A 14,087-nucleotide genomic window follows, 5' to 3' on the forward strand; every position below is an offset into this window, starting at 1 on the left:
TGCGTCGGAACATTACCTTTTGTTCCACAAGATTTTTGTTCCGAAGTCAACTTGTTCCAACATACATTTGTGGAACAACGTGTATCGGAACTAGGACAGGTACCTAATAATAATTGTGAAACGTGCGAAATTTTCAAGAAAAATCGATACTCACGGTTCAAGATATATTCAAGGTGGTATACTACCAAAAAGTCCAGGGTAAAAAAGTCCTGGGAAATAGTTCAAGTAAAAAAGTCCATGGTTAAATGTCCTTGGTGAAAAAATCAGGTAGGTACCTAAATATAATTATAGGTAAGAGAAAAAATGTTTAAATATGATATGATGGACATTCAAACCTCCAATTTAATTTGTATTTGTATTAATATAATTTGTAACTAAATGATTTACCTGACGAAATTAATAAATAATCTCGTAGGTACCATTGTACCAATATCGACAAAATATTCGCAAATATTGTGATACATGGTACTCGGTAAAAAAGACCAAGGGAAAAAAGAACAATTTTTAAAAATTTTAAACAGTGTCCCACTAATGAATATTTTTTTAAAAAAAATTTTTAATATAATATAGACACTTATGCTTTATTTTTGGTATTATTTACTATAAAAAAAATCAGGGTTGGAATCCAACCGTTGGATGTTTTAAACTGATTTGTTTTAAACACGTGTTTAAAACTTTGTTTTAAAACGCATTTATTAAAATACAAATGTTTTTAAACAATTGTTTAAAACAACTGTTTTTAACATGTTTTTTAAAACACATGTTTTAAAATGTTTTTTAAATCTTAATTTTAAAATTTGGGTTAAAAACTCATTAAATAATAAATATGTAAATTGAAATTTTTATTAAAAATTCATTATTTTATAAATAGCAAATAATAACATAATATAACATAATAACATAATATAATTTAGGGCCACTGCCCACTGGTTAAAACTTTTATACTTTATAATAGTATTAAAACAATTGTATTTAATGGTAAACATAAATCATTTTAACTTTTTAAAATACAAGATACTAGTGTCTGACTACTCTGACTAGTGCATAAAAAAAAATTATATATTAATATTAAATAACAAATAATAGTTCTCAATTTAGAGACTTAAAAATGGTGACTATAACAAATAATAGTTCTTAATTTAGAGACTTAAAAATGGTGACTAATTTAGCTGCTTTTTCATTACCTAATCTATTTCTGATGTCTGTGTGAACAAGTCCAAAAGTTGAAAAAACTCTTTCAACTCCAGCACTTGAAGCCACAGCAGTATGAAGTTGATTGACTACTTCCATTGTTTCACTATTAATATCCTTACAAATAGACTTCCACCAAGTTAAAGGATGTACACTGTCACTAACTGCAGTTTCTGAAAACATATATTCCTTGAATGGATGTGTATTTGCTTTATATTTAAGAATATCAGGCAAAATATCTGAGTGGTATGCTAAAACAAAATCCATAGCTTCTTCATTTTGTTTTTCTTCCAACTTTATTCCACGGAATCTTGGATCCAATATGTAGGCTAAGTAGTGAGCCGGTGAGATGGCCATATCAAATCGATATTCTAGTTTTTGAACCATACTTAACGGTACTTGGTTTTCTTCATAAAGGGTTTTAAATTGTTGTTTTAAATTGTTTAAAAACATATTAAAAAACATGTTTTATTTTGTATTTTAACATATTTTATATCAAGAAAACACAATATGTTTTAAAACAATTAAAAACAATTAAAAACAATAAAAACATGTTTTTTGTTAAATATTATAAAAAAACGTTTTTTACCCAACCCTGAAAAAAATACAAAACATAAATTTTTGATTTAGAACGTTCATCGAATTTGAAGACACATTGAGCATAAATCTCGACTGGATTTGTACAGGATTTCTTAGCCATTAATTTCATTTTTGATACTGCTTTCATAACATTTACTTCGGATTGGTTCTCAGGATGATTGTGTTCTATTGTCACGGTAGGATCAGTTTTCAAAATACTAGTCCTTAGTATTCCAGCACAATTTGTCGTATTTTTAGTCGAAAATTTCCATGTAAAATAGTTTTTACCTTTGTGCTTTGTGTTTGTGATATAAGTATATCCTTCAAAAGCTACTTTTCACCTCCTTTATTAGATTTAAAAGTTTCCATTTCAAATGTATTTAAAAAATTGAAGTATAAAAATTTAATGAAAACACTTGAACACTTCAATGACTGTCAATAGACTAAAATATGTTCACTCAAATTATAGCTCTAAAGTATGAAAAGTTTACATGGGAAATTTCCAGTAATAAAATGTTGTTTTATATTTTACCACTAGTTATATTTTATGATAAAGTATGAAAAGGTCACCTATAGTCAACTATAAGGGCACTAGGATTACTTGGGGCACTTCCAGTAATAAAAATGCATCTTACTCTATATTATTATACTAACCTTTATTGTATTTATGTTTCTTATTTTTTTTATAATAAATAATAATAATAATAATAAATAATACCAAAAATATAGCATAAGTGTCTATGCATTAAATTAAATTTTTTTTTTTTTAAATATTGATTAATGGGACACTGTTTAAAATTTTTAAAAATTGTTCTTTTTTTCCTTTGTTCTTTTTTTCCGTGTTCTTTTTTTCCTTGGTCTTTTTTTCCTAGATTCGTTATACACACATATATACCGGGATTTTGTTGTTTAAGATAGTTAGTATAAATAGTCAATACTTTATTCAACTAAGGAATTATAGTAATGTATATTGTGTATATTATGATGGCTATCATGATATTCATTGAATTTTTTTTAAATTTATTATTTCAAATATTATTCCATAATGTATGTATTGGACTTTTTTAAATCCCGAATTTTTTAGGCTTAGGACTTGTCTACTTCGGACTATCTTAACGCGGTTTATTTAAAATATATCTTTAATCGTGTCGATATGTGATAGGTTATTGACCGAAATCGAATATAGATATTAGATATCAGTATCTATAGCTGCGATTGTGAGTTATGCAATCTCCTAGACTTGTGGCCATGAATTAAGATATTATACTGATTAGTGTTTATCTTAATTCTTAATTCATGCTCGTGGCGGACTCCGGTCTCCGGATGACGGTGCCACAGTGGTCTGATTTTGAAAACTGGCGAGAGTCCTTTTTTTTTTCCAATAAACCATAGGTAGGTTGGGTACCTATTCTTTATATTGAATCCCGGGAAAAAAAGAACAATTTTTAAAAATTTCAAATATATTCATTGATTATGAAAAAAAAAAAAAAAATACTCGCATGCATTTTTAATTAGCGTGTAAAGTGATCACTTACTACGTACACATTTACACGGCCCAAATGCACATAAAAAATTGCCTACATTGAGCTACCTCAAAACGGTCGGTATCAAATCCCCTTTGAAAAATGTATATTTAATTTAATAATTAAAAATACTGAAGTATAATAATGTATTTCTTTTGAAAAATCTTATTGTTTTTATTCCATAAAACTATGTGAAAAATACATCTTTCATTCTTCATCTTTATATAGGTAGTATATTTAAATATATATTAAATACAGTACAACTTTTTTTTTTCGCTTAAACCGACAGCAGAGGAGGATCTGTTTGAACACTACTATACTCCTCTGCTGCCATCGTTTATTAATGTTGAATAAAAACGCTAATACATACACATACATAATGCATAAATAAATTATGGTTGCTTCGCCTTAAAAATAAAAATATTAATACAATAATAATTACAATACATTACAATACGATACAATAAGTAAATAAAGTCCGTCGGTAATCACGGTCCGCTGTCGAGTGCATCTTCGTGTGCTCAGTCAGTTGGGGCGGCTGCCAATGCATTCGCTCTTCGATCGGTCTCAGCTATCCTTTCATCACGCTCCTTACAGCTTAAAATGTTGTCGACCATATCGTAAAAGGACTGAGTGGCGCGTTGAGAGGCAGCCTGTAGCCGGTCGTTCTCGCTGGGCGGGACATCAGAGGGGCCGCATAACAAATCCTGAACGTCATCCGGGGTTATATTTCGGTTACCAACAAACATCTTCACTGGCAGCCGAAGCGGATCCCAGTAAGCACAATCAAAGATCGTGTGCTTCGCAGTGTCCTCCGGGTGTTGGCAGTGCAGGCAAGCCGCATCAGGGGCGCGCTTCATCCGGTGCAGGTAGTACCTGAAACACCCGTGTCCCGTAAGAGCCTGCGTTACATGGAACGCGAGGTCTTTGGGACACCTTCTCGTCCATCTTAGCAGGTCCCGAAGAATCGTCCAGGCTCCTCTAATGCTACGACTCCACCTGTTCGACCAGGCAGCAAGCAGGATGTCACGCTCTGCTCTCCGGATCTCATCCTTTGAGTCTGCTCTGTCCGGGTCGTCAAGTTTACTTCGGCCGAGACTGTGCGGTAGGCCCTCGTGACTCTGAGAGCCGCAATCCTCTGTGCCCGAATCATGAGGTTTCGACAGATAGCCTACTTGCATGCTCTTTCCGCCCACGTTGGACAGGCGTACAGCAGCATGCTGTTCACCACTGACATTAGCAGCGCTCTCTTGGACTGTGAGGGTCCTCCAAGGTTGGGTATGAGCCGTCCTATAGCCAGTGCTGCCTGAGACGCCTTCCCCGAAACAGTAGTGAAGTGTCCACTGAATGTAAGGTGAGAGTCCAGATGGAGTCCTATGTATCACAATTTCCTTAGCAAAGGAACTGTGTGACCCCCTACAGCGAACACCGGATCCCGATACGCCCACTTCTTAGTCAGCATGATGGCCTCGGTCTTGTGCCGTGCTAGTTGAAGTCCATGAGCGCCCATCCATCCAAAATACAGTACAACTTGACACTTGTGGTATAATAATGAGTAAAATACATTTGTATTGGGTACTGGAAATTCAGTATGTATAGAGATCATAATTATTATGACCTTTTCATATTGCTAAATGATTTATAAAATAGGTTTTTTTGGAATTTTAATATTTTTGTTGATTAAAACAAATTTTAATTCTTAAATGAGTGAATAATAAATTGGTCTCTGTATACACTTATTACAAATGTATGTATTTTTTAATTTTCATAATCAATAAGTATTATATTTTACATTTTTAAAAATTGTCCTTTTTCAGTATTTTTTTTTTCCTTTGTCTTTTTACCTATTAGCATTTATATTGAATGACGTTTAGGGTATAGTTTAAGTATAGCTATAGGCCTATGGTAAATACGGTATTCGATTGTATAACTAAAATTATGGTTTGACACCTTTCAACAGCCGATTGTGTAAATAAATAGTTATCGTTTAATACATTTTCATACTTTTGGTTCTTAAAGTAGGTAGATATTACATCATGTTTAGGTTTAAGATATGTATTTTGTTAGTTCATTGCAGTCTTCTGTCGTCCACTCATCCAGAGTGTTGTAATTAACACAATTATATTACATAATACTTGTTTATACACATTAGGCATATACCATAAGCATATATAGGGGGGCTTAGATCGTCATCTCACCTGATAATCGATGAAAATATTTAATTATTATTGAGGGAATTACTCAAAAAAACATCATTGGTGACCAATTTCCTAATTTTTATCATGGCTAAAATACTTTATTCATAGCCGGAATAGTTTTAAAAGTAGGTGCCAGTATTTAAAATATAAATAATTGAACATAATGTTCATTTTATTTTTATTATACTTACCTAATTATTATGTGTTAGTTTGTAGTTTTGTACAACTAACTTTAACACTGTATTCATGAACGAATTACTTGTATACCTAATGAAAAAAACATTTATTTACATGTTAGTTATCTACTATTATAGATTATAGAACTAGACTGCAGGAAAAGTATTCTATTCTCTAATGTTTTTTTTTTTTTTTATTGATCTTGATTAACATCGGCAACAAAGGCTATTAGTTACAATTTTATAAATATATACAATTATACTTTTTTTACATTTAAACTTTAATTTTACTATGCAGATTTGTTTCCCTCAAGAATCTGTGTGGTGGTTTCCACGTCTGGTGCGAGTGCTGCATCCAGTGTGTTGGGTATGTCAAAATTCTAACGTTCCTCCATGTATTGGAGGCACTCGGTAACAAAATGATTGACCGACAGTTCAGTTCCACAAGAAATGCACCATCTCTAATGTTTTGTCCATTTGTATTTTGATAGTTCATACCTACATGGATTTAATACTATTACTATTTATTTTTTATAGTTTAGGTATTTATTTTATTTCAATAATTTATAAATATTAAACCAATTAATTATATGTTAACTAACCTAACCGCAGAGCGCGTCTTCAACTTCTATCCTGAAGGTTGATCCGGAAGTATTGAGATAAATGACATTTATAAGAATGGAACGAAATAGGTAGGCGAGGACGTATTGGTCGTATTGGAAATTTAGAACCTTTTAGTTTGTTCGTCTCAGAGTTTCAGACAAATGTTGTTGGCGCTACTAGCGTTCAGTGCTAATATAAATAATAAAAATATATAACACTGATTGCGCTTTCACACTATGAAATAGAAATAATAGATAAAATACGTATGTGCGTGATCTGACTATAATTAATAAGAGCAATATATATAATATAAAATATAATTTTTTATGATGCTTGATTAGCACATGAATATAATGTGTGCCTCAGTCGGCCAAAGTATACAAATGAATATAATAATGAATATGAGTATAACAATAAATATGATTTTAAGTGCTTGATTAGCACATGAATATAATAATAACTGTAATTTTTAAAGTGCTTGATTAGCACATGAATATAATATGTGCCTCAGTCGGCCAAAGTATACAAATGAATATAATAATGAATATGACAATTATTGTTTTACAGTGGCAATATAATAAAATATAAAATGTATCAACAAAAAACAAAATACTCACAGCCACAACACAGGTGGTTACCTAAAGCGGTGGATTTTATCCCACGCGACCGTGCCGGGGACGTATTTATAGTAATAATAATAATACACAAATTTTAATAATATTGACAACCGCACACGTGCGACCGCTTTGGGATAACCACTGAAGAATCAAGAATATAACACAGGAAAAGCACCACAAACAAAATGTAGACCAAAATATGACCACCCTGCTGAGAAAAGTATAATAATATAATAGTTGTGCATATAATGCTTTTAGGAACAATACGTTACCAATAATGAAAAAAAACCAATGATGTATTGATGTGAAGGAACTGACTGGCACATGTGCTTTTATATACGAGAAAACAATCACGATGACTTCGGACCGAATAATAATGAAAGAGAAGCGATCGGAGCCGGTGCGTCCAGCCTTTTATAACCTTTGCTGAGGACAGTGTCATCGAGATACAATAAAATAATAAATTTAACACAATATTTGATGACACTGACGCACAACAGAGATTATACAGAAAAAAATAAATAATAAAAATAGAAAATCAGCGGACAAAACCATAATAAAATAAAAGCTACGAATATAAAAATTTAAGAAATAAAGATTAACGGACTGTCGCAGTCACAGGCCATCCACTATCAGCTTGATAAGAAAAAATGCTATCGCAAGCTGAAATATTGCTGACAGTGGGACAACGTACGCAGACTACGCAGTCTTGCCAAAATATCGCGCTGCAGTTGGCGCGAACAAAATATGTCATTTGCCAATATTGCCATGGATTATTTAGAAATTATAACATTTATAACCTAACCGATGAATTTATTTTTAACATTAAAATTTTAAATTGTGTATCAGACAGACCATAAGTTCTGCCAACCTTATCAAATAATCTCAGTAGATAACCGCGGTCGTGATATGAGTTTGTAAGGTTATGTTCGTAATTATCTTAATGACGATTAGATATTTTGATCAACAATAAATTGAAGCTGAACAAAGTGAGTTAAAACCTAATAAACCTATACCTAACTATAACAGAACTTGGAAATATTCATTATTACTTAGAAAAAAAGCTCTTCACTATGGACGTTAAACATCAAAACTGGATTCCTGGAAACTTTAAGAGTGTTCCCGATACTGGACGTTCAGGTTAGTTAAAATTATAATATATTTTTCTAGTTAGAAAACACTTGTTTTTGATTTAATCGACATCAAAAAATGAAAAGTTAGTCCACCACAATAACCGTCATCCTTTGGTATCATGCCTGCCAAATTACAGAGAAACCACTATATGTTAAGAAATTATTAGACAGTATTTATATGGTCCTATTTTACTGAAGTATAATAGAGATATTAATTACTAAACAAATTTTTTTTTCAAATGGTTGGTTTTTGATTATTAGCACAAAATGATGTTGTACAACACGGCTGGACTCCAATCACAACTACTACTTCTGTGCTTGGTGTTGTGTTTGAATCTGGTGTAGCTTTGGCTGCAGATACACTTACTTCGTATGGTTCTATGGCATGTTTCCAGAATAATCCCAGAATATTGACGGTATGATCATTTTATATAGTGTTTTAATCATTATTGGGAGGTACCTTAAAAATTAACTTTACAATTCAATAAATCATGTTGTTTTAACAGGTAAATCAAAATATTATTGTAGCTGCTGCAGGTGAATACTCTGATTACCAATTTATTAGAGATGTTGTTGAAGAAAAAGTAAGGACTGAAAAGAGCCTCAATGATGGAATATCGATGAAACCAAAAGCTTTACACACTTGGCTGTCCCGTGTCTTGTACAACCGCAGGACCAAGATGAAGCCACTTTGGTCTACATTCTTAGTGGCTGGAGTCCAAAACGATGTTCCCTTTTTGGGTGAAATCGATAAATTGGGAACAGCATTTGTAGATGAACAAATTGCTAGTGGGTATGGTGCATACCTTGCACTGCCATTGATGCGAAAAGCTATTGATGAAAAGCGTGAAAAATTCAATTCTAAACTAACAAAAGATGAAGCCATTGATCTACTCAAAAAGTGCATGGAAGTGTTGTACTACAGGTATTTGAAAATGATTTATTTCTATCTCAATCTGTGTTTCTAAATTTGTATGCTTTATTGCTTATTTTACTCATTAATCCTAGATTCAATCTAATTTGTTTTAAATTCACAATTAACTATTATGATGTATGTTGCAGAGATGCAAGGAGCCACGATAAATATCAAATTGGTATTGTTACTAAAGACTCTGTAGAAATACAAAATCTTGTGTTGAAGCCGAGATGGGAAGTTGCCAAGCTGGTACAAGGATATGAATAAGCTTGAATCTTCAATAACATACAATTTTATCTTATCATTATTTTTAAATAATTATTACATTTATGTAGGGATTACTTTTTTTTTTGCTAATAAAAATGTGTATCATGGAAAATTATTTTTTAAATTGATCATTTTTTCTATAATTATATACAGTATAATATAAACTCTATCTTGGATTATTATATGTACATCCACTAAATCCAAATTTAATCTTTGAAAGGGGAATATTTTTCTGTACTATTGTAAGTAGAGGTGAGAAGTGTAGAATCATGCAACATTTTGGTCCACTATTTAACTCATCTAGTCTTAAATACTTATAACTCGTCAACTATACTCAGTTAAACTACAGAACACGCGGATTCTGCCCATCCCCCTGCTACCAAAATCGGTTCCCTTTATGCTGGGTGCCTTGTGTTCTCAGAATATACTATTCTTTACGTTATGTAAATTACATGAACTATGTACATTAAATAATGCAGCTAGCATATTATACTGCTAAAAATGTATTTTGGTTTATCCTAAGTCAAAAAATCCATTTTCAATGAATGTGTTTTACAGCTTATGCAAAAAAAAATACTTTTTTGATTAATTAAAAGGTTGCTATAGGTTACATATTATATTACTATTATAATTAAATTAGAAATATGACATAAGTTTTGATACAAATATCTCCATAATATATATTGACATCTTTGATGGGAGACAGCTAGTTCTATAATATTGTGTTTTATTCTATATATATTTATAATTCTATCTTTAACCATGGTTAAAATTAACAATATTTTATCAATTATTATTGAAAATAAACATTTTAAAAACATTTCATCCGTTAATTAAATAAATCAAAAAGAGAAATGATGGTTTGAAAATTATACCATGTATAGAAAATGCTAACATAAACATTTGGTAAGTACATAATAATAATTTAAAGTCTTTAGAGTTATTAATTTATAAACTGCTTTTGGGTAAGACTTGTTTTTCCTAATTACTTTGAAAAGTATTTTTTACTGCTCCAAATCATGATGATAGACGCATAAATAAAAAACAAATCATTGTTAAATCAATACATTCTTCGGAGTTCTTAGGATCTAAAATGTAGTTCAATAAATTGGATTTATTATTTTTATTGTACACATTAAATATATTTAAGATATTAATATCAATGACCACATGATAGGTATTTTTACTGTATTTATACAAATATGCCTAATACAATTAATGACATATTGACTGATAAAAAAACAAATACAATGCATATTATACAAATAATTGAAATTACAGTACATAAAAAAAACTACTTTTTCTCAGAAAATTAAAATAATGATTTAATATAGATGACCAAGGAATCGAATATATTATTTAAGACAGAAATATAGTAGTATTAAATATTACTGATAAGTAATAATAAATGGAGAAAATGGATAAATGAGGTTTCCTTAAATGTTAAAATAATAATATTATTAATGTTATAACAATTAATTAAGAATAGTATGACGATCATAGATATTTTTTCTTTGTTCTTTCACCTGTTTCTTCCATTTGTCTTGTTGATGTCCAAATCGGTTAAGAACATTACTGCTGTTGGCTACAGAAACCATTGGATCACTTCCTCTCCTTGCATTTAATGATACAGCAGGAGGGGCGACATCGTCCTATATTCCAAAATGGTTGGTAAATAATGTTTATTAATACACTTTTTAGTTAATGTCCAATATAAATAAATTAGAAAGACAAGTACCTAATAATTTAAATAAGAAAACCAATAAAAAATACAAACACATGCACTAAATTATTTAAAACTTCTAAAAAACAAAAAAAAATTATAATTATTATAAGCCTACCATTTGTCGTACAATATGTATCTTTAATATTTTTTTAACACACATTAAGGGCCCACATAGTGTAATAGACACATCTAGTGTATCCAGAAATTAATATGATTAACAACATCAAACACACTGATATTGTGATGATCAAGTTAAAAAATGTGTACATTATTCTAGTGACAGAAGAGAAAACAAAACAAGCACAACAATACAAAACTCAAATAATATGTCCAACTACAACAATATTTACTGTATAAACCACAACTTTTGATGAATTTTTGTAATTTTTCCAATTTATTTTGACATGGTCAGGTTGAAATATTTTTGCATATCACGGAATGTTAGGAAAGAACTGCTGTTATTATATACTTGGTAAGAAAAGTTGGGAGAGAATTGGTTGGACTTACAAAACTACCGCTATCGGATATGGTCGCCTCCAATAAAGAACATACCTCTTCGTTGGTGTGCTCTACGTATGCGCCAACTAGCTTGCGTCTCCTCATCATTGGCTCCAGACATAGCAGGAATAACATGTACATCACCAAACACGATATCACACACAGCACAATTAATACAACCACCTAAAAAACATATGTTAGAATTAGTAACATACTCAAATTATGTTAGACAAACTTGTTACTTTCATAGTTGTGGTGTTTCTACTCTCATAAGTACAAGTGCATCGTGGGCATAGTTCTTTTTTTGTATTATTCACTTCACCAATAATTGGTAAGCTTACTCCGTTACAATCACTGAAAAACAATTAGATAGTAATTATTAATTTTTAATGTCATAACTTATAATACAAAAATATATAAGACATTATTTTAACTCACTTGCTGGGAAGAACATTAGCTATATATAATTTATTATACATTTCTGTACCATTCACTATAGTACACACACATTTGCAACGGGCATCTTCATATGATTCAGCCTGAAAAATATTTGTGTAAAATTAGAAAAAACATGTTTTCTAAAAAGTGTTCTATTCGCTTGGCAGTTATAAACATATAAATAAATACAAAAAAAAGTAAATGTATATTATTAGTATATACATAATATTTTGCTTAAAAACAATAGTAAGGTACCTATCAGGACTTATTTTAACATACATTCTTACATACTTTGCGTAGCTTCAGTTAAAAAATGTGAAGAAGTGAGAGGATTAGTATACATTTTTGGTATGGGGGTGGATCAAATGAAAGTTATGAGAATGTAGAAAAAATTCTTAAAATAAACCCTGACCGATGTGAAATAATATTAAATTGTAAAAGAATAAATATCTATATTCAATATGACATTGTGTAATACAGGGAAATTAAAATGAGGTTTAATAGGTATGGTAAAACACAAATTCATAGAAAAAAAAATACTAAAAAAGATGTAAATCTATGTTTGTACTTAGAGAGATTCAATTTTTTGAAAGATATAAAATATATAATTATATTATACAAAAATTTGATTTTATATATTTTGTCAATATATTCTGTACTTATTTCATTTATTCACGTATAATTTATTAATTTTTTGATATAAATAGGACACCTGGTCAGTTGGGTTATTGACCTATGTTTATAATTAGGGAATTTGAACTTATATCTAATATAATATACCTATGACATAATAGAAAAATAAACAAATTTAGTAAGTATTTGTTTTCAGATTTTTTCTATGATTCTAAGTACACAATAATATATTTATTTTGCAAACTCGTAAGTTATGGTATGTTACAAAAACAGTGATCAAACCATTTGTACAATTCTTTGACCATCAACTATTATTTTATAGTTTATAGGTAGGTAGTCGAAACATTAATTTTTATATTTTACAAGCTGGATATGTGGTACACCTCCTCCATCACTTCCATTACTCTTGAAGACACGCTCAAGAGTAAGATGAAAATATTTGAAACATGTAATTTAATAATTAACCGACAACATAAATTAATTAATGTGGCTTGGTGTGGCGCATTGGCTGTTACCAGTAGTGGAATGCGACTGTGAGTAAGTAATGGCCACAGCTACTAGCTCCCGGTTGGGTGACCACCCGGTTTCATAGTAGTTAAAAACTTTGCCACACGTACAAGTGTTTTTTCTACCTACTGGAACAAATGTAAAAAAAACAAACCTACCATACCAACCTTACCCCCACCAGAGTTCATAACCCCTACAACAGCTAATTAGCCTTAGACGCCGGGCTTAAGTTCAATAAAAAAATAAAAAAATAAACGAATATATTAAAATAATATAACCTAGGTACTTAAAAGATTAATTAACAGTAGGTATTAAGATTTGTAATTTTTGAATAGGTAATTAAAAATAAACTCCTTTTAAAATGAATATTTTAATATAATGAATTTTAAACATTAAGAGCCTGGTCATTAGAAATATATTTTATACAGTAATTACTCGCACTTAACTAATTGAAAGATAAACAAACACATTGTTGTGGTATGTGAACAAAAATGTCCAAAATTGTCAGGTAAAAAGCTTACCTTCAACAAGGTGATCAACGATAATACGCCCACCATAACAGGAATCTTGATCATTTTGCGTTGGACTATGACACCTAATAGAAGTTACGTTTAACAGTTGACGGTGGTATGGTAGGAAAAAGTATTGAGCATGACAATATTATTATAACTAAATTGTTTTAAAACTTCGAGAATTTAGTGACAGAAAAAACAGTAACAGGATCGACAATAGCTTTAAACAAATACTATAATAACGATCAATCACGACCGTTCAATACATTTTTTATTTTTAAAGGTATTAACATGATTAACATAATATTAAATTATATTATAAATGTTGTATTTATGATTGGGGTGTTGTTGTGTTAACGCGAATAATAATTGTAAAAAAACTAAAAATGTATAAAAAACTAGGCATGTAACAACTACTTCAGATACATATTATATCATAGTAAACAGTAAATACCAAGTAGAAGTAACAAAAGCAGAAATAGTAAAATAATAAATATTATTGGGATAATAAATAATAATAATAATATGAACTATATAGCCATAACCACGGACTAAGATATCACAGCTGCA

At 30.3% G+C, this 14,087-nt stretch overlaps 2 protein-coding genes and 1 long non-coding RNA gene across 4 annotated transcripts; 2 read left to right on the forward strand and 1 right to left on the reverse strand.

The window, feature by feature from the left end:
- Nucleotides 1-62: 62 nt before the first annotated feature.
- On the forward strand, nucleotides 63-6,039 carry LOC111026329. Its single transcript, XR_002603684.1, has 2 exons — nucleotides 63-267; nucleotides 5,966-6,039. It is a non-coding gene; the product is annotated as an uncharacterized LOC111026329 (long non-coding RNA).
- A 1,778-nt stretch (nucleotides 6,040-7,817) lies between these two features.
- Nucleotides 7,818-9,315, forward strand: LOC111026320 (proteasome subunit beta type-4). Its single transcript, XM_022304383.1, has 4 exons — nucleotides 7,818-8,027; nucleotides 8,282-8,436; nucleotides 8,527-8,945; nucleotides 9,083-9,315. The coding sequence occupies exons 1-4, from the start codon at nucleotides 7,961-7,963 to the stop codon at nucleotides 9,201-9,203; spliced, it is 762 nt and encodes a 253-aa protein (XP_022160075.1). The 5' UTR covers nucleotides 7,818-7,960; the 3' UTR covers nucleotides 9,204-9,315.
- A 1,047-nt stretch (nucleotides 9,316-10,362) lies between these two features.
- LOC111042655 (uncharacterized protein CG1161) lies at nucleotides 10,363-14,060 on the reverse strand. 2 transcript variants are annotated; one of them, XM_022327350.1, is made up of 5 exons: nucleotides 13,527-14,060; nucleotides 11,866-11,966; nucleotides 11,670-11,781; nucleotides 11,482-11,610; nucleotides 10,363-10,855 (listed from the first exon to the last, which is right to left on the reverse strand). In XM_022327350.1, the coding sequence occupies exons 1-5, from the start codon at nucleotides 13,578-13,580 to the stop codon at nucleotides 10,679-10,681; spliced, it is 573 nt and encodes a 190-aa protein (XP_022183042.1). In that variant the 5' UTR covers nucleotides 13,581-14,060; the 3' UTR covers nucleotides 10,363-10,678. The 2 variants fall into 2 exon arrangements, with proteins under 2 accessions (XP_022183042.1, XP_022183036.1); XM_022327344.1 differs by having other exon boundaries at nucleotides 11,437-11,610.
- Between the last annotated feature and the right edge of the window lie 27 nt (nucleotides 14,061-14,087).

The sequence above is a fragment of the Myzus persicae genome, unplaced genomic scaffold (genome assembly GCF_001856785.1).
Source record: "Myzus persicae strain clone G006 unplaced genomic scaffold, MPER_G0061.0, whole genome shotgun sequence".
NCBI classification, from domain to species: domain Eukaryota; kingdom Metazoa; phylum Arthropoda; class Insecta; order Hemiptera; family Aphididae; genus Myzus; species Myzus persicae.